This window comes from Phasianus colchicus, chromosome 8, assembly GCF_987193195.1.
Source record: "Phasianus colchicus chromosome 8, bPhaCol1.hap1.1, whole genome shotgun sequence".
Taxonomy (NCBI): domain Eukaryota; kingdom Metazoa; phylum Chordata; class Aves; order Galliformes; family Phasianidae; genus Phasianus; species Phasianus colchicus.
The window spans coordinates 9185700-9211186 of NC_143443.1; the positions used below are offsets into that span (position 1 = coordinate 9185700).

Sequence of the window (25487 nt, forward strand, 5' to 3'; positions counted from 1 at the left end):
TCAGCTTGTTGGTAACTGGTAGTGTTTAAGCTTTCTTGGCACCCGCTGTTAGTTTTCACATTCTGTGACACACAAACATAGTTTGTGACAGTATCTTCAAATTAAAAATAAACCAGGGAGCAGCTCACCCTGTTACAATGCACTTCTAAATATAAATTTGAAGATAAACAGAGTATGAAACAAGAGCTGCTTAAATAATAGTTTCTAAGAAGCACGCACAAATGAGATTACCCTGATGTTAAAATCTTGACTTTAAAAAAAGGGGGGGGGGGTTAAGGGGTGAGAAAGAAATTCAGTACTAATGCTAAAAAAAAAAAAAAGAAAAGACAGATTCTTTAATACTTCACGTTGAGCTGCATATTCATTCCAGGGTCTGTTTTAAAGAGCCTTCTTTATATGCTGCAGTGCCTAGCCCATGCTGAAAGTAAAAATTGAATCCTTGCTTTGTGTTTATGGGCGTATCTCTTAGTTATTTGTGGGTTTGTGTCTTTTACTTAAAATTACTTAAAAATGAAGTTTTTGTAATGTAATTTATGTCCTATTTTCTCTGTTGTATGTGTGGTTTTAAATAGGAATTTGATTTTCTCTTAAAATAAAAGCAGCACAAATGGCTCCTTTCAAGATGATTTAATTTGAAACTGTAAGATGCAAAGATGGAAAATTACTTAGAGCAATACTTCTTGATTTTTATCTCTGTCAGAACTTTGTCACTGTTGATACTTTTGAGCCCCTGCTAACGGTATATTTGCATAGCATGAGTATTTCACCCAACTCCTTGTGAGTCCATTGTTTCACTAAATTAGATGGATGTGTATCTGGAAAATGCTCCCATTGTTGTGACCATCTCTTTAGGAAATACAGTGAATCTATAGATCCATTTACTTTCGTATTGTTATAGGCAGTGAATGTCCTGGGAGATTAGGAGGTTAAAGAGGTCAAGTGGAAGTGTTCTGCTCTGGGTTTCTCATAGGAAGGCAAATTAAATTCCACCTCCTCCTCCTCCCTAGGAGTTCAGTTAAAATTGTGCCTTCTGTTGATGACGATAAAAGAGGCTGAAGTTCATGATGAAGCTCTGCCCCTAAGTTACTGTTTCTCTTCTCTTTGTGCCCTATTGTGCTCAGTTGGAGGCTGTACTATCGTGTTAGACAGGCGTGGTAAAAGGCGATGAAGCCTGGTGTGCTGAGTTGCAGGGTCCTGCCAGATGCTATAGAGTTTGCCTGAATGTTTTTGCTCTGCGGAAGAATGTGCAAAATCTGCAGCGTGAAAATGTCTCAATTTGCCTTAATTCCCCCACTCTCAGCCATTTCTCATGTTAAAATATTCCTAGCAAAATGCAACATGTGCTGTGTTGTCAAAGCACCCTGCTCTTTGGCACCTGATGCATAGGTACTAGATAATTAAAAACAACACACACTTCATACCAAATTATTTACCCTCTCTGTTTATATTTGGGTTCACCCTACTAGTCAAATGAGAGGATATTTCAGATAAGAAGTAATTCTGCCTATTTATCTAGTCATACTGTGCTCATCATTGTGCAGATATTAATAGCATTAATTATCTTGGCCAGCTTAATTTCATTATAAATAATAGACGTGCTCATGATATAATGTCCTTGCATGTAGTCACACTGACTTCACTCTGGCTCTTCGCATCAATCTGTGTTTCAGGGTTGTGGAAATATTTCAGTAAGAGAGGAGCAGTGAATCAAAAACCTTCCAAAGCAGATGCACTACACTTTTAGAGACCCTGCCAGTGGGTTCCTGGGGACAGTGGAAATCTATGGACAAGGGATGGAGGCCCACCTGCTGTCGTCTCCTTGTGGGAACACTGAGCTGTGAAGTCATCAGCTTAGGCTCCATGTTAGCTTCACCATCCGATTTTCTTCTCTAGTCTTGCTCCAGATCTGATGAATGCTGACAGCGGGTCCATAAAAAGCAGAGCTGAAAACCGCTAGAGTAAATAGGACAAAGCCACTTGTGCTAGGTGCCAAAAAGTTTTGGTGATGGTCCTGGCCCAGTTCCAGCTAAAATCCCTTTCAAACAGAAGTTGTGCAGCTTTCATCCTCAGTTGATGGCACCCAGCATCTGACTGCAGCCTGACTTCAGCACACTGGGCATACAGCTCCAACGGAGAGTCAGGGACTGTAGGGTTTGGGCAGGGAAGGAGCAGAGATGGTGCTGAGACCGACGCAGACCACACGCTTGTATTGACTTGCTGCATTCTGTGTTCTCAGCTGCCACTGACTAGAAATCTTTATACATTTGTGCAATTTAGATTTCATGAGGCATGTTTACCTTGAGCCATGAGCAGACAGATTGTTTTGTAGGCTTTTGCTGTTAAGTTGGCACAGAAGAGCGTTTGGCTGGGTAGAAGCACTGAGTATAGGTGGCTTGGTGGAAGTAGAGCCACAGGGGGACAGACCTGCAGTCTGGGGCCTCCAGCTGCTGCTAGAAAGTGGCGTAGTCATGTGCCATCTCTTGCTTGTGATCTGGTGTCTGGGTGCTGCATCCTCCTGTTGCCTGTTGGCAAGGATGGGAGCTACCTCCTGCTGGGACATTTGGTGAGGCAGGCCTGGCTCTGCTGGAGGGCACCTGGAGGCTGTCATACTGTCCATGTCAGCACTGCTGGACCAACTCGTGTGATCCACAGGCCCCAGCATGACCCTCGCTGTACCTGCAAACATTTCTTACTTGGTGCTCCCAACAAGCATTCCCAAAGTGTGTAAAAGTGCACTGGAAGGCCTTTTAGAACTGGCTGATACGGCTGTTCTGAACAGCCGAAAGGATTAACTTGTTACACATGGAAATTGTCCCCAAATGAATCTACTCATTACATCTCCTAGTGCAAATGCTAAAGTAAATCTCTCACTTCATTTATATGGCAAGATCTGGGAAATTAGTTTAAAAGTTGCCAGGATTTGCTTTTCCTGCGGCCACAGGTGGCCTGGCATGCTCTCAGACGTGAAGATTTATTCTGAGAGCCTCAGACTTTATCTGATTGAAGCTCTAAAATACAGCTCTGTAGTGGTCTGCTGTGTGTGTGACCTCTGGCAGGAGAAAACAAACCCCTACTGCACCCATGATGCTCTCTGGCTGCTTGATCCTGGCTCGTACACCTCTGCCTGAGCACACAGGCAGATGTGGCCAGATGTTTCCAGAGCCCACCGCAGCACAGCCCGGCCACCATGCTGCAGCTCTGGACTGCCTTACAGGACCTTAGCCCTCGGCTTCGCTCTGGGTGTATTGTGCACAACGAAGCTGCAGCGAAAGAGCTTACCTCCTCTGGAAATGGAACTCCCTCTTTACAACAAGTTCATTCTGCTTTCTGACTGGACCAGACAAGAGAGTGAAGCCAAGCAAAATGCTGCGTTTTGTACCACAGCTTTGCCTTTTAGGAAGATTCAGAATTGCATTTTGAGAGAGGGAATTGATTTCTGGTCCGTGGTGCAAATCTAACAAAGTTCTGACTGCAGTGCATTTATACTGGATTTACACCGGTGCTATCCAGAATGATGCTTGGCCCTTTTGTTTCTGATTAATCAGAGGTCACAGCACTCATTCATGCCTCCTGTCACCTGGGGGAAGTGCCAGAAATGAGTCTTTGCATCCAATATGTGCAGTTGAAATATTTCAGTTTCATCAGAGCTCCTCTGAACCTGGCACTGCTTGGAGGCCTTTCCTTGCATTTTGGCACCTTTGAGGTCCACAGGCGCTTTGACCTCTCTTCTCTATGTGCTGGAAAGAAGGACATTATGCGTAGCATGGAGTTTCTCATTCCCAGTGGCTTTTTTTATATGATACTTTCTTTGTTTCCTTTTGTCTCTTTGGGAGTAACATCCCTTACCATTAGTTAGCTTTCAGAGAAGTGAGCTTTCATTTGATTTAGCGTTTGTGCCCAGGCTGTCTTTGCAAGCATAGTTGAATTGCCTGGTTTCAAAAATTAAAACACAATACAAAGGTTGAGATTGACTGGCAGACAAACTGACTGACTGACTGACTTTACCAAGCCAGAGACCTTCAAAACTTGAGAAGCTGTTCTCAGGTCCAGTGAATTTACTCCATGTGTTAGCTTGCACATATTTGCAGTTCAAATTAAAAATTCTATATTTAATGAAATTATGGGTTTGCACTGGAAGTGTTAACCCAGTCTTTGGTATAGCACTGAACATTCTGACAATATAATCTAAACTTTATATGGGAAGCTATTAAACAGTTTTGCAAGGAGCCAAAGTAAAAAAGTCAAGGGATTACAGCTCTGAACTGAAAAGTGAAGTGATGAAATCCTAAGTTCACTTAGTAGGAAAAAAATTCCCCTTAACTTCATTGAGTTTTGGATGAAACCCAGGATCTTTACTGAAGTTCAATCAGTGAGCATATCTATTACTAAAAGGCAAAGCATGGTGTCTTGTGCCATAGGAGGACAGTATCTCTTTGTAACATGCAACCAGCGACTATTGAGCAATACAGGAAACAAACTTCAGGAGTAAGGGATGAGGAAAAACCATGCAGGAAGTCCACTTTCCTGTACTTGGGGTGTATCCTGGGCAGAGCAAGCCTGTACCCTGCAGCGTCCTACAGGGAGAGCTTTCAGTGGCATCGAGTATCTTGGAAAAGTGCCACCGCTTCTCCCCTCTAGCATTGCCTTGCCCAGTGTCTGTAGAAAACTGTGGATATAGCTGACCCTAAACCAGTGCTTTTTGTGGAGTTAGTATCTTGGAGCAATGCAGAAGAAAAGATTTTGCTTTCCTTGAGCCTGAGGTATCTATTTATTGAGATAAAATAAGCATATGGTTGTTCCAGTGGTATGTTTGTTGTTTGGCCATAGCACTTACCTCCAAAATGTCAAGAAGTGCCCACAAAGCACCTGGTTGGAAGCAGAAAAAGGAGGGTCAGTATTTTGCTTGACCATAATTCCCCTCTTCAAGATGTGCTGCTCCCTCTGCTCTCCTCTCAAGATACCCAGTGCTGGCTCTTGGTGCTCACTCTGGAGCACAAAGGACATCTCTTGGTTCAGGTGTGGAGCTGCAGAAGGCTCTTCACAGCTCTTGCAAGCAATGACAGGACATTGCAAATCCAAGACAGCCTGTTAGCACTTCCATTACCTTGCAGTGGGCAGCTTCTCACTGGGCATGCATTCGTCCCACCTTGGACAATGGAGGGTTTTGAAACATCAGTTTGCAAGGTTCTGCTCTTTTGGTTTTGCTTCACATAAATTATGGGAGTGCTCAAATTGTAATTTGATTGATTCCATGTGAGGATTATCTCCAAGTTGAACTGCAAGATGAAGCCAGTTCCTAGGTTTGAATACTGATGAGAGGTTAAAGTGGTTGCAATATGTTGTCTTCCTGACTGACAAGTCTGCTGGGAAGGCCAGTGGGGTCTGTGAGACTCACATGCATTGGGGCTGCGGGAGCATAGTGGGACAGGCTGCTGTAACCAGTCTCTTCCTTCTGCTCAGTACCTGGGGCTGTGCTTAACTTCAAGCAGATGCTCAAGCCCTTTTGACTTAGGTCTGTGCTACAGCAGAACCTCTGCTCATGTGCGCTGAGGGTTCTGCCTGGGTAAGGCCTGCCAAGGTCTGTGTCTATTTTGGTGGGCCAGAGGAGAGAAAAATGAGTCTTTTCCGAGCTGGCTGCTGAGCGTTCCTGGAAGGGGCTGAGCACCCTCAACTCCAAGGGTTGTCTGCGGGAGTTGACAATGCTCAGTGTCAGTCCTGGAACAAAGGTTATTATTAGACTTGCTAATGGCAAGTGTATGTGAGAGATGGGAGCTGTCTGTGACATAGCAATGTATAGTCATAAAAATGCAGATCTGGAGAGCATTACCAATGGGTTATAATGATTTAAAGATGTGGCTATTTAAAAATGTTGTGACTAAGATTCAGAACAAGACATTTAGCTCTAAAAATAGCTTCCTTTGTTTCCCCTCAAACACAGTTGCATGGTTTGGCCTCCTTTTTTTTCAGCAATCCATTCTGCTAGGAGTGGGTATTTGTTCTTTAAGTGAAAATTAAAGGTTACCCAGATCTGATATGACATCTTCTTTTTTTCCCAGGTAAAATGTGAGGCTAAGTCAGCTTTGCCCAAACCCAAGAGTAACAACAGCAACTGTAAAAAAGGCTCAAGTGAGGATAAATCAAAGATTGCCGTAGGTGAAGAATGCAGAGCTGATGAGCAGGCTTTCCTTGTGGCACTTTATAAATATATGAAAGAAAGGAAAACACCAATTGAACGAATACCCTATTTAGGTTTTAAGCAGAGTAAGTATCCTTTTTCTCACTTTCTTGTTGACATTTTAGAACGGTTTGGCTTCTCTGGAGAAAGTATTTGCACACAGAGCCTGTTTTAAAGCCTTACGGATGGGGGGAACATGTTTATATCTATGCATTTTCTAGTCCAGGCATTTTACTGTCATATGCCTAGATTTGCATCTCTTCCTTCTTGGGGTAGTTGCTGCCGGATATTTATAGGTTTAAATCCACTGATTATGACTAGAAATAGGCATGTTGAAAACTCTCTAGTTTTCTGTTTTGTAAATCTGCAGCGTCTGTAATGCCTTTCTTCTGAGCTAATAACATGACGTATGTTTATTGTGCCCAGATGTTCTTTATGAAAGGACAAATATTAAAGGAGGACATTTAAAGGTGGTCAAGAAAGGCACAAAAGGGATCAGATTTTTCAGCCCAGAAATGTGTTTATAGTTAATAAATTACTGACTTTGGAGAATATAAAACCAGACTGTATCTGTTTAATACAGAATGCAGTGTTTAAAATTGCTTTGGCATGTACAGTTTGTAGTGCCACAATCTGTAAAGCAATTGTAGGTGGAGAAGATACAGTTGTAACTAAATTCTACATAAATATTGCAGTGCAATCTAGAGTTTCCAACAAAAGCTGTAGAAGGGGGTATTTTTTTTCCTTATCTATAGGCTGATTGATACTTTTTTCCTTATAGGGAGGACTCTATGGATTGAAATATTATTTACTCTAATTTATCTCGTAGATTAAAACCATGTGTTATTTTGATGAAGAATGTCAAACCTGTGTGTTTTACATAACAATTTACATACCTAATAGCAATTGGCACTGATTGCAACAGGCCTCCAGCAGCCATTATAAACTTATATAACTCCGAATGATTACAATGTTTGTCTGAAAACTGGCTGCTTGAAATGGAAGTAAAATTAATGTACTATGAACAGCTTCGTTGCATTATGCATTGATTCAGATTAAATCAAGGCCTAAGCAAAGCTCTTGATAGCTTTGAAGCAATACAAGGTTCAATGAGGCTTTTAGAACATTTTGTGTTGAAGAGAGGATTTCCCCCCCCCCCCCCCCCCCCCGTTTTATTCTGTGCCCCCTTGCACGTGGGGGCAAGGTGGACTTGAAAGACAAGCTTAGGTATTATTTCTAAAATTCCCCATACAAGTTAGGGTCCTCTCCTAACATATAGCTGAAATACACTGAAAGTTGCCTGTCATTCATTATAAATTAGGGGCCTGATCCAGTAAATACTTAAATGCCAAGAGTAAGTACACTGAGAAGAGCAGAAATGTTTGCAGGACAGGGCTCTGTATTTGTCCAGCAAGACTTGTGCAAACATTGCCAATATAAATAGGTTAGTGGGAATGAGCAGTGTATACACTGCATCAGAGCATCCCCCCGTGGAAGAGGAGATCCTGTCCTCTGTGTTCTGAAGCATTATTGCTGAGTCTGGCCTGAAGTGAAAACAGCGTGTCTTTTGGGAGCCACTGCTTCCTGGAGGAACAGTGCACTGACTTTACATAAAGCTGTGACATCAGTTTTTCTGCTGTCAATTAGCATAAAACAAAAAGAATAAAATGAAATAAGACCAGCATGAGAAGTGAGAGGGAAGAAATTATGCAGGAAGCAACAAGCATCTCCCAGCACGCCTTTTGAAGGAGTTACCTCTGTTCCTTTCACCCCACAGCCAGGGGCAAGGCATGACCACATAATTACTATGGTAATTTTCATTTGTGCTCCCCCCGGGTTCATTTACACAGGATCCATTAGAACGCAGCTTATTGCTTATTGATTATGGAGGCCATTATCTGAGCTGCAGTAAATATTGGATATTGTTGTTTAATCGATAGGCTTTGTGAGCTAGTATGTGGCTCATGCTTGCTTGCTAATAAAATCAGTATTAAACAAATAATTAAAAGCAGCATTCTTCCCAATGAGTAATTTTTATTATCAAAGTTATGGAAACATGCTACAGTCTCACTGTACTGTTCTTCTTATCAGCAAAGTCAAATGAGCCCATTACCTTTGTCTTAGTGTATTTTTCCAGTCCTGTTAAGGAATCTAAGTATGTTCTCTTATATGTAATTAAATATATATATATATAGTACAGGCTAATATTTACTTTTCAGATTATGTAAATACCTCTTTGGAAAATGTTTCACAGGAGCTTTTTCAGGGGCTGTGAGCTTTTTTTTTTTTCTACTTTTTAAATAACTGTTTAATTTACATTTCTTTGAAATATGTTGGTTAATGCAATGCTTATCTAAATACTTATTGTCCCTCTAACAGTTAACCTTTGGACTATGTTTCAAGCTGCTCAAAAACTGGGAGGATATGAAACAGTAAGTGTTTAAGTAACTTAAATGAAATAATTGTGCAATCTGACTTTTCCCTGTTAGAAAAAAAAAAAAAATGTAAAAGCAAACAATCATTTGCTGCATTTTAAGCTAGCTGTACACATTGTGGGTTTATTGGACCGTTTTTGGAAACAGTCCCAATTAGTTCCAGGTTTGGCAAAATTGTAAACTTGTCGTAAAAGCTACAAGTGGAAAACATATGTAACTCTTCCCTGTCAAGGAAATTAGTTGGGTCTGTAATTTTTTCCCATGTTGAGAAAGGGCTATTATTGTACAACAAGCCAAGATTGCATAAAAGAAATTTCACTTGGCAACATCCCTGACATCTGTTCATGTCTAATATGGGAAATGTATTAAAGGCTTTCAAAAGTAATCAGCATTGTCCATTAAGGAATAGTATGCTGCAGTATCTTCTCTTATTCCAAGTGTAAAAGAACTTTATTAGACAAGGGTCAGTACCACATAAACAGGAAGTTATCAAAGTAATTCAGAAAAGTCTCTGACACTTTTTATCAGCTAACCATATCTGACGAGCAGTTTATTTTTAGCTTACAGGAAAATTTGAAGGCCATGGATTTTACAGCATGTATTTTAAACCAATAAAATATTAGAGCAACAAACTTAGATTAAAATCTTGAAAAGAGAAGAAAGAGCTGCATTAATATGGCACATAGAGATGACATCTGTAATAAAAACCAATTGACATAGGAAGATGTCGTCATTGGAAATATTTTCTTTGCACACAATGATCAGATTAAGTTGTTCAGTTCCTGCCGCAGTTGGATGAAAGAAATTATTTTTGCTTTGTTTACGAAGTAATCTGGGACATATCTGTGCTGTAGAGAACTGACAAGAAGAAATGCACTATCAGGAGACTGAAAGTCACTTGAAGCAGAATACAGAACTCACTGTTTTCCTTCCCTACAATAAAGCATATTGTTCTGTAAATTAACAACCCAAGTTTATTAGCATGGGTGTAGCTAGGATTTTGTGAAACACGGAATCTGACATTCTCAACAAAAACACGTGCTTGATTTGGCTTCTGTTATTTCTATATCTTTCATTAACCAGCACATACCATACTTATGTACAGGAGCGTGCGTAGGTCTGCTAAGGAGTATATATGCATGAATAGCTACCACAGATAGATCGTTACAGAAATTATGAGCCAACAATAATTGCTGTGAGTTGTAAAGCACAATGAAAGCGAGGGCTAAAATCTTGATCTTGATCCAGAGCTCAAGAGAAGGCTGAAAGGGGAATGAGGTGTTTGGAGCACTCAGGAAGGCAGCAGCATTTCAGATCTGCTTGGTGAGACTGAGAGCAAAAGGGCTGCCAAAGTGGGGGCTTGCTGAAGAATGCTGAGTTCTAGTGCCAGAATGAGAGAGGGCAGGAGCATCTAGAGATGGTGAAGAAGGTGAACCTCAGTGCCTGAGGGAGCAAGAACAGGAGGATGAGTTTCTGAACAAGATGTTAGAGAGCCAGGTTTACCGACAGCAGCAGACTATGTGAGAAGAAACATGAGAGGATCAGAGGGGAAAGTTCACACGCATGAGACTCATACAGGGTAGCATCAATCCATCCTTCTCTCAGAGGGATTCTCTCCTGTCCTTTCCTTGGTGATAGATGTTCCCATTTGGTTGGGGGAATTTGCCACCTTTGATGAAAACAGCAGTAAGAGCTCAAGCTGTCTGACATACCTGGGAGCCCAGCCTTGGTTTGGGAGCATCTCTGCTGAAGTGATGGGCTGTTTCTACAGCTGTGAGTGGCTTCTGTGCTCTTTCTGTGAAAGAGCTGAAGTTGAGAGGACCGTGCTGATATGAATTGGGTTGTACATGGAGGCTGTTTGATGTCATCCTTTTTTGTTAACATCTCACCCTCAATATGGATGTGCCTTTGCTTTGTATTGCCTTCTGGATGTTAAACAGTTAGCTGTTGTAAAACTTTGACCTGTGCACACTCATTTTTTTTAGAAATTTATAGCTGGTTTGTATTAACTGAGCTTGCCAAACTGCATTTGTCTGTATATATATTTCATTATGGTGAGCATCAATGAAAGACTCTTATGTTTGATTTGGGTTTCATTTTTCAAAAGGCAACAGATGACTGGGATAATGTGGACCTCAGTTCCAGAATTTTAGGAAGGTTTACATAGTCCCATATTTAAAATTTCAAGTGAGTGCTGTAGTTCAGTAACAGCGAGATTCCACCATTCTCACAAATAGTTGTGATTGTGATTCATTTGCACTATTTTTGATGAGAAGTTATGTGCAGAGCAAAGGCTTTCTTCAGTTTTAGGGTGACAGGAGCCTACCCTGATTAGCATATTTATCTGTATGGACCAGACCCTGTCATCTGGCTTGGATGAGTCTCTTATAATGGTTTCATCATCTTTACCTTTTTTTTTAAATTTCACATTCTGGTTTGTGCATTCAGCTTTTTCTCTTGGAAGTACTGTAAAGAAAAGAATTCTTACAAGTAGATATTTGTCTTCAGCGTGCAACAGCTGCTTTCTGAGCTGGCAGTGAATTTTGGACTGGTTAAAATCACATATTGGAACTTAGAGTGGTTAGGTGACAAGTTACTTAGAAGTGAGTGTAGAAACTTCCCTAGTTATAGCAGTTTACATGCTCATATTTGGCAGAACAGTGCTACTTGGCCCATTTTCAGTTTCAACCCCTGCCCTGTCCACCTTGTACAGATGCCATTGTGAGATTTTAAAAATGAGAATCAAGCAGAGGCTATGTACAGGGTTTTTCAGCTTCTGCTGAAAAAGATTCACAGAACAATGTATGGCCTGTTGTTTAAGGATCTAAAAGTGAATGAAACTTGCCAGAGATTGCATTTGAAGTGCAGAGAATAACTTTCTAAACTATCTGTCTGTCTTTCCTTATGTTTCAGATACTGGAATGAATCTGGTAGCAGAGACTATTAGCTGTACATACAGAATATTTAGTAGTGTCAAGTCATCATTGTGTGTCCTATGTTTTTATTTAATGGTTCTCCAGTTAGACTGCTTGTGAGAATAATTTCTTATTTCTCCATTATCTGTTCGGTTGCTAATTCTTCGTTGTCCTCCGTAGCAGTGTAATACCACACTCCCATGTATTTCTGATTGGACATAGTACAGCCTTAATAAAATTAGGATCCCGTGCAAATTGGTCTAACCTCTTTACAGACAAAACTGTCTCTTTTGAATTGGTGGGATCATGTTTCTCTCCAGTAAAGTAGATGAAATAAGCATCTTTATTGCTCGTAGTAAGAGAGTGCATTGGAAAGCACTCTCTACAGCAAGCACTCACAGTATGAATGATTTAAAATGTCCCCAAATCCTTGGAAGAAAAGTCACATTCCAGGGGGCTCAGCTGCAGTCGCGTTTAACATCCATGGACTGCAATTTTGTCAGTCACCCTAAGTCAAGAGAGTAAAAGATGCAGATGTTCAGAGATGGGAAACTTCCAGGAATTATTTCAAGAGTTGTCTTTGGCAAGTCTTGAGGTGGCTTCTTTCCTTCTGAGCCAACATAGGAGGAATGCCTTGGCATATTGTAAAAGACTGTCGTGCTGAATGGGCTTAACCTGCAGATGTCTTAGAAAGATAAAGGGTAAAAAGAAAATCGGGTGGATCTTAACCCTTAAGTTTCACTGAAGGTCAGTGGGATCCCATTTAGTTGCTGCCTTCTGGAAGCAACAATAAATTACTTTAGTTTTTAGAAATTAATGATTGATGCATACAAAAATTCTGTGTCTGGACAGGCCCAAAGGAACTGATATTTCAGTGGAATGCAAAAAATTGCCAGAGCTCTGTTTTGAAGAGCCTCACGAAGATCATGTACCATGACCAGAAAATCCCCCATTCAATTTGGAGCAAGAAGCTGGCATTGGCAATGGAGAAATCATACATTCCTCAAAGCAGAAGATGCCATTAAAAGCATTTGTATAAACAGTCCTCTACTTTAATAGATAAGATCATTGCTTTAATTTGGTTGCTATTGAGTACCAGTCACTGCCTAATACTGTGCTTACAGGAACAAGATCTGAATCTGCTCTCAGGTCCCTGGACTGAGCAGTCTCTTGCTTAACTCCAGATTCTGCTAACAGGGAAAGATGACATGCAGGTTTTCAACGCCCCTGAATCCCAGTGGCCATGGTCTAGGACTCTGGAGCTATAGGTGGGAGCAAACTGTGGGAAGGGTCTGCAAACCAGAAGACCACTGTATATAAAACTGAAGCCAGCATTGGGGAGGAAAGCTGTCAGAGATAAGGCTGGCCTTCGCAATTTCCTTGATTGGTAGATGAGCCTGGAGCATCCTGTGCTCTTAGAATTGTGGCAGACACTAAGAGAGATGTATATACTGGTGGGAGCAGAGAAAAACAAATTGGAGAACTAAAGCAGTGAAGAACTTTGTTCTCTGTACATTGTCTACTGCAGCAGGTCAACTGAAGTCAAGAAACTGAAAGTGAATTTACTAGAAGTGTGAAATGAAAGTGCTTAAGAAATAGTTGTTAAAGCTTTTGCATAATGTTAGTTGTCTTACTTTACTCCATGCCCCTTAAAATGACACTTGTGAATGTGTTTACAGGAAATTCCCTGCTCAGCCAACTAAAATATTTTAATGTTTTTGCACTTTTCTGTTACCTACCTTTCTGTTTCTCATGTGCCCCAGTCATGGGCACGTTACTAACAAGGACCACATATGAACCAGTTCTGAGTATAAAACCACTATGTAAAAGCAACCAAGGCAGGTATTTTGGTACAAACAGTAACCATAAGCAAAGCATTGCCACTGTCCTTTCCTGACTCCTCAAGAAGTTCATCATTACAGAAGGTGGGTGGGAGAGACTTCAGTGAGAAGAGCAAGCAGTCCTTAATTTGAACGTGGCCAGCATGAGCATCCAGCTTGAGTAGTGCTGCCCTGCATGGCAGTTGTGAGGTTCCACAACACTGCATTTTGTTCAGATTGTTTAAGGATGCAATTTATCACTTACTTTAGTCCTTTGAAGTTTATTAAGCATAAAAACTAAACTTTCCAGAGCAGGGGAAAACTCATCTACAGGCTTGGTTAGAATAACATTTATTTCAGGGAATGTCAAATTTATACGTAGGAGGGCACAACTCTGCTAATTGCGAAGCAGTTCTGATCCTCTGCAGAGGCGGAATTGGATAAAGCTGGGCAAATGTTTGTGTAAATACTATTATTTTTAACAGCCGAGAGGAGATGGACACCAATAAAGGTCCAGTGACTTCAGAGGGATTCCCCTTTCACCTTAAGGAAAGTTGTGTTTGCTATTGTTCTTTGAGTATCAACTTTGGATTCAGCTCATAGTTAATGAGACTTTGGTTCTAAGGCTGCTATGTTCCTTTTGAAAATGGACACTGTGCTTTGTAGTAGCATGGGCATGTTTAAAAAGGGGACTTGCTGTCATCCTCTTGCTGACTAATCCTTTGCTTTCATTCAGAGATTCCTCCACAGCCCCACTGTACTTAGCCAGAGACGAAGTCCTGGCCCAAAGCCTCGCAAGCCAGCTGGGCTGGGCTTGCAAGGAGGGCATAGCATAGCTCACAATGTAGCTTTGAGCATTTTTGCTCCCTTAGCCTGTTAGGCTGCCCGGTTTACATTTGATAAAAGGCCTCTTGCAACAGCCCCCAGGGGACCTTTGATTTTGGGAAGCTATCGAAAGGCAAGGGCTTTCTGGCCATGCCTTATTCTTCTGCCTGTCCCGACGACCCATAACAAAAGTTTGGGAGGCAGGACCAGAGGTAGCTTTCCATCCAAGCTTTCCTTTACAGCCTGGGACTTGATCCAATGCTTTTTGACCTTTCAGGTTGCAGAAGAAGCATCCTTTAATATTCCCAGGAGTTACAGCTCATTATGATTCCTGTTCCTCAACCCCTTCAGTAAAAATAATAGACTGAAGTGTGGATAGCTTGGGGAAGAGATGTTGTAAGGACTTAAAAAGATTCAAAATGAACTTTTTTCTTCAGACGAGTGTTTAGTTTTATTTCATTAATTCATTTGTGCCAAATTTATCTGCACTACTAAGTACTAGTAGTGAATTGGAGCTGGTGCTGATGTTTTCTGAGAACTGCACATGCAATGAACTTGGAGGAACTCTAATACCAAATGCTAAGTCTCCAGCCAGCCTTTTGGCTTCAGAGAATGATTTCAGCAAAGGAAGGATTTTCCTTTTATGTAGAGCTAGAAAGAAATACCTCTTACCCTGTAATATTTAATGATGGTAGCTATCTCCTCTTGTTTAGATTAAAATTACAGGCCTCCGATTGCAAGTTGTAATATTTGTTTTCTTCTGATTGCTGCCTTTAGCTCCTCAGTAAATGCCATTGACTACTCTGTGGGTAACTCCAAAGAAGCCTCCGGGGCTGAATATATTAAAATCCACAGCATTCCACAGAAAATGACAAAATTCTCCCCAAATTGCCCCCACAATTTTCCACTGGCCTTCTTTATGAGCTGCAGGCAAAGGAGGGTGATCTATTGTGCTTGTCCTATTCCTGTTTTTCTTCCTGTTTTAAATATAGCAGAATATATAAAATAATGAAGTGGTATTCAGAAACAATTCTTTTGCCAGGTCTTCCATCTGTTATTCTGTATAATCCTAATTTCTGTACAAAAAACAGAGCCATGGTATGCAACTCAATATGTTACAAGATGTTTATTTTCATCGGAGTAGTCCAATAAAATACATAGCTCAAATATTAAGATTGGAGTATGTTAAGATTTCACTACTATTTGATCTATATATTTTACTGACATAAATGGATAAAAATAAACAGCTTGTAACCTATAGAGTTACAGACTATGCTTTTGTGGATTTACAGAATTCTGTGGTGGATTTGGGTTTTGCAGCAGATTTATTTTCTCTAATTCAGTTAAAATAACTACGTAATCATTATTTCATTATTTGTGCTGAGTACGGGTCTAGCTTCATTTTCATAATTCACCGTGGGATTTGTCTGCATAACTTCTGATGGTTAATGACCCTATATTGATTGAGATTCTCTTTTGTGAGGCTGGATTGCTTGTGACTTGATAATGAATCAGTCAGATCTCTCCATTTTAGAGCGAGAGAAAATAGGCATAGTGTTACCTTACCAAAACAAAAAACCCAACACCCAGAGCTTTGTGCGCTCTATATATTCTGTAGGGGCTTTTATTGTTCTTGTAGTACATGCTGTTCTGAAAGTGTCACACATGCATTTGTTGTTGTGAACTCAAACGCTGTAGAATCTGTAAAGATGCAAGATTAAATTTTCCATTGCCATTTTTACAGATAACAGCTCGTCGACAATGGAAACATATTTATGATGAATTAGGTGGTAACCCTGGAAGCACAAGTGCTGCTACATGTACTCGCAGACATTATGAAAGGTAAGATAACGAATCTGAAATGCTTGTTTAATAATGAAAAAATTAATTTGGAGAACCTTCAAAGCATTTTATAAAGAACTAGAGAAGGAGAGAGAGAGAGAGGTTTCTTAAAGATACAGTAAATTTTCTCCCAACAGTTTAGTCAGATAATCCATTGTAATTTAAACCACAATATATGTCTCCAGTGACTAAATACATAAAACAAGCATCCATTTTCTTTGGTACATATCTTAATTTTCACAACAGATTTCCGGGTAAAGAATCTGAAAAATTGAGCAAAACATACTCAAGGAAAAATGAGAAATGACAGCTAATTGATGCAGACACTTGTCTTCTGTCGGTTTTTAGGAATACCAATTAAGCAAATTGTGGTTGTGATCAAAATAATGGGGCGGCCCACAATGCAGGGTGCTGTTAATGTTGTAGGTCATGCAGAGCACTGCATTCCTCTTCTTCACTGCATTCCTTCCCTCCTCCCTGCCTGCAAGCTGCTGCCAAACAGTCTTTCTCTGCAGCCATTGTTGCTGGTCAGAACTGTTGATTTCTTATTCTTCCCATGTAGATAATAACTTCCAGGGCTTGTGAAGCCAGCATGCACTGAATAAAATACTGGAGCTGGAATGTTGTTTTGGTTTACTTAGATTTTTAGAAACAACCCCTTTTTTTCTTTTTTCTTTTTTTCTTTTTTCTGTAGACAAGAAAATTTTAGTACAATCTCTGCAATTTCAGGCTCAAATAAGGAAAGTCCAATCTCTTGTTCCAGAGTGTAAACAAGTTGTGGTGCTGAGCTCAGGAAAAGGCTGGTCTTGCTGTGCACAGAGCTGTATGTGTTGGGTATTTTCTCACCCTTTTTTTGTGCTTTATGTGATGGCCACTCCGAGGGAAATGCTTCCCGCGCCATGGAGAAAAAAGCTCATTGCTGTCCTTTACAGGTGGCAGCTGTGGCATGAGGGCCTGGGTGCACCAAGAAGTCCCATCTAATGCACCTTAACAGAATTTGGAGCCAAACAGTGGGGCAGATTGTGTGAGTTGCTATACATGTCAGATGGGGTTTCCTCTGCCATTGGGTTGCTGACAGATGTTACAGATTGCCCTAATTGACTCATCAGATTGTCTGGACTCGGCTCTTCCCCTCCCTCATTACAGCTCCAAGAGGCTCAGGTCTTCCTCTTGCACCCAGGCCAGCTGATTGGGTTAAAGCTGGCCAGCCTGAGCTTTCCTTGGCCAGGTGTACCTTGCAGAATCCTGTTGTTTTTTTTTTTTGTCAGAGGAGACCCAGGCATGTTGAGAGTTCAGGCTCCGTGGGTTCAGGGCACGCAGGGAGCAAGTGTTCCTGGGCTCAGTGCTGAAATTCAAGATTCACTGAGAGAACAGTTCCTCGCTAGCTATGGAAAAATAAATGAGCCATTCACAAATACATGATGAACCCTGCTCTCTTTCTTCTACTTTCATGCTAGTGGTTTATTATTTTACATGCAAAACCCTGGGATTGTGCTCTTCTTCTCATTGATGTGCAGCGACTCCTTCCTGTGACTTAGTCAGCAGCTACTTAGGGATATGCTACAAAGTACCACAATCTATTGTGCTCACTAGAAAAGCTGAGAAGATTCATCATGCCTTCAAGGTATCTAAGTCTTTCCAGCTACCCAAAAACAATTCTGCTTGCCAGGAGTCTGAGGGAGGAGACAGCTTTAGCTGATGGTCCAGATGAGTCTTAAGACATCAAAGAGCTCAAATGTGAGCCCTTGGGTTCCAGAGCCAGGACGTAATTCTGACATGAGGCAGGACCTATTGTTCAGGTCTCTGTGGAGGGCTGTTAAAAGATGGCAGCTGAAAAAAAGGTCTTGTAGAATTTTTAGATCAGTTCTGAGCTGGCATAAGATATGCTTTACCAAATCTGGTCTGAAAAACTAAAACTCATATAGAAAAAACCTCAGTGACTGATCCAATTTCTAGATTTCTGATGTTAGACCCTCTTTTTCTACCATGGGAAAGTTATATTGAGCCTCAGATTTAGAAAAAAAGTAAATGAAATTGTCATGGTTTGTTTCAGCTGGTAATTCTAACTACAGCACCTGTAAATGTAATGTTCATTTATAGCCAGAGCACTCAGATGACATTTAATCTAAAGCTAGAACTGCAATGCAGGAATGCACATTAATGATTCAGGACGCACATACATTTTCTAACTTGAAGGTGAGCTGTAAAGCTAAACTGGAAATTGAATTAAGCTGGGAAGTAAATGTTGAACAAACCTCATGATTTTTCCTTTCTGGATCCCAGTGGCCTTTCCTTTCTTACTGGAGGCAGAACACGCAGCTCCCTGGTGTCGCTGGTGCTGCTGTTTGCATCAGCCCTGCCATCCGTCTCCACAACTAGATGCCAAGGGCACCATGCTGTGGTAACTAGGTTTTCTCAAGTTAGTGGAGAAGCTACCAGCTGTTTGTGCTGGTAGCTTATGCTGCCTTGAGCATACTAAGGCTGCATCGATGGCAGTGACCTTCCAGTGACAGCATTAGGATACTGAAGAGCATAATGCACGTGGCTCCCATGTGGCCTCCCAGACGCTCCTCCCAGCGCCCCACTGCAGGCTGGGTTTTCACACCCTGCACCTGGTTCAAAGAAAAGAGAGGAAAAGAGTCAAAAACTGTACCAAGGTGGCAAGCACTAAAACCAAGTCAAACTATAGGAGTGCTGGTGTGGCTGAGGGCAGGCAGCACTCTGCTCCCCAGCACACATCATGGCAGGAGAGGCTGCAACGCCTGCCGCTGCTGGGCCCTGGGTGACAGGCAGCTTGGGGAGGTGATGGCCTTGTTCCTCCTGCAGAGGGGAGATTCTGCATGCTTTATCAACTGATTCATTTCAAGCAGTACGGTTTGTGTTTCCAGTAACTGTTTTCATTTTAAAACAAGGCGAGGTAGTAAGTGTTTCAGTAAGTGTTATTTGTGCATTAGTTAGACAACTTTTGTTTTATTAATGAGTGTAATAATGAAAGTGCAGGTTGCTGAGTAGAAGTAATGGGTGTTTTTATTTAAAGCATAGCAGGTATCACGTAATGCCAGTGAATGTGTTATTGTCACTGTAGGCATGGCTGGTCTGAACCTGCCTCCAATTGGGTTGTTTCAGGTAGGCCCCAGCACTTCATAAAATGTCTTTGTCAGCCTGGTTTCCCTTCCAAACCTATCCATCTCTGTCAGTTTTTAATATTAGTACCAGGCTCTTGGCTATAGTCCATTAGTACTGTACTTAATTGCTCATGTTACAGATGATTACCAATATAAAAAGCATTAATGTTTTCCCATCGTGGGGCTGTTGCTCTCTCTGTGGCTCGAGCTGTGCAGAGCTGAGGAGTTGTTGTTGTTTTGGTCATTACTGTTTGTGCTTCGTGCAGGCGGTTCCCTTGCTGTCTGTGTCAGCTGCGTTGGCCTGGGCCTTCCTGAGGAGCGTGAGCCCTTGTCAGTGCCCCATCTCTCTGTTATCAGCAAGCCCTCAGAAACGGCCGCTCTTCTGCGAAGCGCTCTGCTCCCCACCGCCTTCCCCTCCTAATGCAGATGTGGGTTTCACATGCAGGGGTTGAGGTTTCTTTCGCTTTTACACAGAACACATGATCATCAGCTTTAATTACCCTGCGTAAACGATAGGCTGTGTTTCTGCAGCACCAGTGACGTTGCTGTTAGGGATTTTTCATAAATATTACACCTCCACCCCCTCAAAAAAAAAAAAAAAAAAAAAAAAAAAAAAAACCCACCACCAACTTGCTATTTTGCAAGATACGAAAAGTTCCAAATAAAACGCGAGCAATTGCATGTTGGGGCCTTTTTGCGCCTCAGAGCCTGGCTGTCTTTCATCTCAGTTTCCTCCGAAGCAAGCCCTGTCCAGCAGCTACAGACAGATGTGCAGGGCTGGGGCACCTGGTGTGAAGCAGTGTGCAGCATTGCCCCTCAGCTGTGTGGTGGCCAAATGCATTGTGTTGGAAGATGCCATGGCTGGCAGCGGGTACGTCCCTGAGGGCTGCGGCCTGTCTGGGTGCTGCAGAGCCACGTAGGAGCTGGACTGTGCCATGCCCTGCTGTACCATGGTGTAGCTCACGGCGTGAGCCACCAGAGCCTCGGCTGCCCAGCTGTCCTGGTCAGACCCAGGTGGCAGGGTCCGTGGCAGGACTCATCTCTGCAAATTCAGATAGCCGAATGGGCAGCGTGCTCTAAAGCCATGGCTGCCAGGATGCTGCGGGGATCAGGTGGTGGAAAGGGAACCTCAGTGGGCGATGGGGCTTTGCAGCCCTGCATGGTGGTTGTGCCATGCTTTGGGGACAGACTCTTGTGTGGCCCCTGGGCACCTGCAGTGCATGCTGCACATCTGTCCCCTTCCAGCAGACTGAAAACAGTGAGATGCAGCGTCCAACTTGGAGCCCATTCTGACATTTTTCAGTCTTAATCACACACATAAATATTATGTATTATCAGAAACACAAGGCAGGTCAAAATAAGTCCCTTATACAGTTTTCCTTTAAGAACCATGAAGTTTCTCTACCCTAAGGATATTATGAAGTAATTCAATATGCAAGGAGAGTCCTGCATTTCTTACAAATGCTGCTTGGTTTTGTTAAAGCGATTGGATAATTTTGGTAAAGTTTAAGCATTTTGGTGGAGCTTTGTAGGAAATAGCAGCTGGTCTTTTAGGAGGGGAGAAAAAATAGAAACCTTTTAGAGTATATACGTGAAAATGCTTATGGTAGTCTTCTAATATATGCTGTAATTTATCTGAGGTTTTGGTTTACATTGCTAAGTGTGAAAACATCCTCAGGCAAAAGTTAATCAAGTGTTATGTCATCCTGTAAACTACAGCTAGCTCTTTGTTTGACCCAAAAAAACTTGCCAAGCAGTAGTTTTTTCTTGTAATACCAACTTGTTTTATTTTTGTCTTCACCCCACTTTCCTGCCCCCCTCCCACTACAGCTAGTAACAGACTCCCAGAAAACTTTTAACGTTTCAAACTGTCTCAGTAGTTTTCCATCAAGCATGAATTTAAGCCTGAAGACAGATGAGGTGTCATAGTCCTCTTTTTCTTTTCCTATTTTTTTCGAGGCTTTTTTTTGTTTGGGTTATTTTTTTGATAAATAACAAGAGGTTTCTACTTGAGATTTTCTGCCCTCAGGGCTTTATCATTAAGATTAAATAACTGCACTCTGAAGCATACCACTGAACAAACATCTTTTCAATTATGTGAGTAACAGATGCTTTAACAAAGGAACTATTGAAAATTCAGAAAGCTTCCCCCCTCCCCAAAATTTAAAAAGTATCAGATGACAGAGGAATGTAATTGTTTACCATTAAAAAACAGATCCTTAACTGTCCATTCAGAACATCTGAGAACGCACTGTTTTTTCAAAATTTCTTCAGAACTGGGTTTCCAGCCTAGCAGACTTAGTGGCCAGCACTAGAGTCATTGGGTGAGCACATCAGATGATCAAGTAATCTCTTCCAGAGACTGCAGTCTGATGGTCTCTCTCCCTTGTGGGGAACTATTTTCCCAGCCACATCTTCCTTTCCACCTGGGGTCTTGCCCCAGCAGGGCTTGCGATTTTTATAGAGAGATCTGGGGAAGCTTCTCTGTCCTCATCACCCTTCGCTATGCACTAAATCTGGGATGGTTGCTTGTTTCCCCTCACTGAGCCATAGGATGGAAAGTGTCTGAGCTTGCATCGCCTGACAGTGCAGCTAAATCAACAGCTGTGTTTGTAATGTCACTAATTTCTAGTTTACCTAAAACAAAGTGCCTTTGAATTCTCTCACAGCAGTGCAGTTCCCACCTTTCAGCAGCGAGCTGTTCTCATTACCCACCAGCACTCCCAGTGGGCTGTGAGGAAAGTTGTTGATGAAAGGATGAAAGAGCCATTTCTTTAAGGAAGGAAAGTTCTTTGGGAACAAAATCGAACTCAAACATATTTTGCCTTTGCTGATAAAATACATGCCAGTTTTGTACTTCAGACATATGCAAATAATCCTATTGCTATTGTATTTTGCATGAAAGCATGCAAGGCTTGCTTTCGTAACCCCTGGATTGTACAATGCAGCACGGGGAAATCAGGCTTGATTTCCTCATTGTGTTTTATATTCCCATTTCAGAAAACAGGCTGAGATCTTAAGAGTTTGGGTTATTCCTCCCTCCCCTGTTCTCTGCTGGAAACTGGTCACCGGTGCGCAGAGAGCTGCCTAACACTCCTGTCAATCCTCACCAGCTGATTGCTGTTGAAGGTGACTTGTTTCCTATGACAGCATTGCGCCAAGATTTATTCCTTTTAAGGGACATGGGTGTAAAAAAGACAAGTCTTCTTTTGGGATCAGAGCTAGGGTATTCCTGCTGCCTTAAAACAACCAAATGCTTTGCCCTTGGGTTTCCAGGAAGAGAATGAGGCTTCTGCAACTGAGGTTATCAACTGGGGGCCCTCTGCCCTGGGACTGCCTGCCTCTGTGTGGGGACTGTTGCTGGAGTCGCCCCTGCTCAGTGCTGCTTGTCTTGGCTCCATGCTCACAGGGCTGACGATGGCTCTGCCTTGCTGCTCTCAAGGACCTAACAGAAAGATCCTTTAGTGAACCTGGCAGAACAGTCGTCTTGTCCCCAGCCAGCAGAGCCTTCAGGGGAAGGAGCCAAGACCCACTCACCTGTGACTTAGTATGCCCCGGAGGGAAGTGTTTTCCAAACTCCTACCAGCAAGGTGATTTGTTGCCTGTCCCTTCTCGGTGTTTTTGAATCTGAGCATTTGCTGTTCTCATGATTTACATTAGCATCTAAACCTTGCATAATCTCACTAATCCCCTGGCTCCCAGATAACCACTGGCAGTGAGTTCCATGGGTTAACCGATGGTTGTGTTCATTCGGTAGAGCAGATTTAAGTCTTTTTCCATTCTCATTACAAACAACTTCCTTAACCTTCTTGCCTGGAATGGAAAAGGGGCAGCGTCTCCCAAGTAATGGGCTCTGGTATTTTATGTGCTTCCAAGATTATTCTTGTGGCTGAGAGGCTCCCTTGCGCACTGTTTTGTGTTGGGCTTGGAGCCCTTGAGAAAGCAAGATGATGTCAATGTGAGGCATGTAGGAATATTTTATTCTGCCAGAAAGAAAACAAAAATAAACACTGAGACAAATGGTATAAAAATACTGTAGGGGTTGTGTTGAGTTGCCTCCTGCCCTCCTTTCCCCAGTGCAGCCCATGGACAGAGCACTGTGTCACGGGCATATGGTTCCTCCCTGGCCAGAGGACCCCGTAATATCCACGCACAGTGGGGAGAATTAGAGAGGAAACTGGCAGCCTTAACATTTAATTTCCTTCCTCTTTCTGGGTTGGTCAGATCCTTTGCATTATTGTAACTACTTTTTTTTTTATCACGTCTATAAATAGACATGCTCTCATGCATTACGTGAAGCAGAGTTGGGCCAAAAAAGTCATTCATTCTTTATAATCAATACATGAAAATGTAGTGGGTATTGGCTCAGATTAGACCTTGTATTGTAGCTGGGGGAAAAAAAATGTTGACTAATAAAAATTAAGGACTTTTTTTTTCTTTTTATGAAATGCTAATGATGAAGACATGTTTGATATACTGTGAAATACATTTCTCTAATGTGAAGTTTCTGCTTTTTGTTGGGAAAGATATTCAGTCCCTGGAGGATTTTAGAATTTGTAAATATAAAATTATCTGCTTCAGTGTTTTTTTAAAAAAACGTTGGCAGAAAGCCAGATTACTTACATTACTGTAATAGATTTGCTGACCTCTGACATCTGCTGCAGAGAAGTACATTGAATTTTTCATAATATCAGATGATGCAGATCTGAAAACTCAGTACACTCTGCACCATTATTTAATTCAGGACTTAGTAAAGCAAAATCTTTTTTTGAGTAGCAGTTTATACGTGATTAAACTTAATATTGCCGATTGTAATAAATCAGGATTAGTATAGTACTGATTTGTTAATCTAACTTGTATTGATTTTAAGTTGTCTTTATTTAAAAAAAAAAAAAAAAAAGACTTGCTTTTCATAGTGACTGAATTTAATAAGAAGCTCTGTGATAGCAAAGACTCCCCTACTGTTTCTGCTCTTGGCTGGAAAATGTTATTCTTGTATTATTCCAGGAAAAAAAAAACAACAACAACAAAAAAAAAACCCTCATGCTGCTAAAAATCTGCTGCCTGTGGAAAGATTTTTTAATACACTAGTGCTTACATATTCTATTTATGTTAATTGACTTATAAATAATACATTTTATTAATCTTAATATTGGAGTCTTGATCATGATAAAGACCCTTTTATTTGGTCTCCTCGCAGGCTTTACAAGTAAATATTCTTTCGACCACAGAACGGCCCCCCTTTCCTCCTCCATGAGTACTTTGATACTCCCCCCCACCGCCAAAGTCAGCCCCGTTCAAAGCGCTGACAGTGCGGGTGTTGTTTCTGAGCGGAGCACGTTTGAGGTGTCGAGGCGCATTTTTGTGAGCCCCGTCTTTCCTTTGCTTGTGCAAAGATTGATTAAATCTTACCTGCACTGCAAATATTTGACAAAAATCCTGCGTTCGTTTCAGACATGTCACATTCTGCTAAACTATTTGGATAATAGCAGATCGCATTCTTCCTGCGTTGGGCAATATTGACCTTAACTTGGCTGTGCAGCGAGCGGTAATGGCATGTGAGCCGGAGCTCTAACCGTTCTGAGAGCTGCCTTAGCTTTATTACTCCTGTGCTATAAAAGCTTCTAATAATCAAATGATAAGATCATATCCTGTGGGTAATTGTGTTGTACCATGACAGGATAACTGAAAAAACACTCAGTGAAAATTGTAACCAGCGGAAGTCTCGACACGCAGAGCGTTCTCGTGCGGTTGGGCTCCGTGTGCCGCCTTGCGTGGGATCCCCCATGCCCCCCGCACCCACAGCGCTCCGTGCGCCAGGCGGTGTGCTGGGAGCGAGGCGGAGAGCTCCTCCAACAAGCCATCCTTGTGTTTTGGTTCCGTTTTACCTTAGTCATGCCTGCTTCCAGATACAAGAAACATTTAATTCCAGATTTCCTGCTGCTGGCTCCAGGCCTTTGACCGGCGATGTGAGATGTATTTTTACTGCTGTCGTACTGCCAACTGCTGAGCTCAGTGAAAAATAACTAAAATGAAAATGTTGTACTCCCACGTGAACTCAGGATAAGAAAAGGAAATTTTAAGGCACAGTTGCTAATTAGCACCAAAGCTAATGAGTTCTGGTGAGGTGCACCACAAGGAGGAGGAGCTCTGGGAGGCCGGCTGGGAGGCGTGCAAGTGCTCGCCATAGCTGCAGCCCAGGCCCAGCTGTGCCTGGAGCCCCCGCGTGCCATCTTTGCAGCAAGGCCCACCGTTGGGCCACAGCCACGTGCCCTCCTTGCAGCAAGGCACACCAGTGGGCCATGGCGCCTGCTTGCACAGCACTTGGACGCTCTGAGGGCCTGTTGAGG

General features: G+C 42.0%; 1 protein-coding gene across 5 annotated transcripts in view; it reads left to right on the plus strand.

Moving 5' to 3' along the window:
- ARID5B (AT-rich interaction domain 5B) overlaps positions 1-25487 on the plus strand; it is a 108584-nt gene that overhangs the window by 71162 nt on the left and 11935 nt on the right. For all 5 annotated transcript variants that reach the window (XM_090144836.1, XM_090144837.1, XM_031589940.2 and 2 more), the window contains 3 exons: positions 6057-6261; positions 8555-8607; positions 15915-16012. In XM_090144836.1, coding sequence (XP_090000962.1) covers positions 6057-6261; positions 8555-8607; positions 15915-16012 — 356 coding nt within the window. The remainder of the gene's footprint in view (positions 1-6056; positions 6262-8554; positions 8608-15914; positions 16013-25487) is intronic.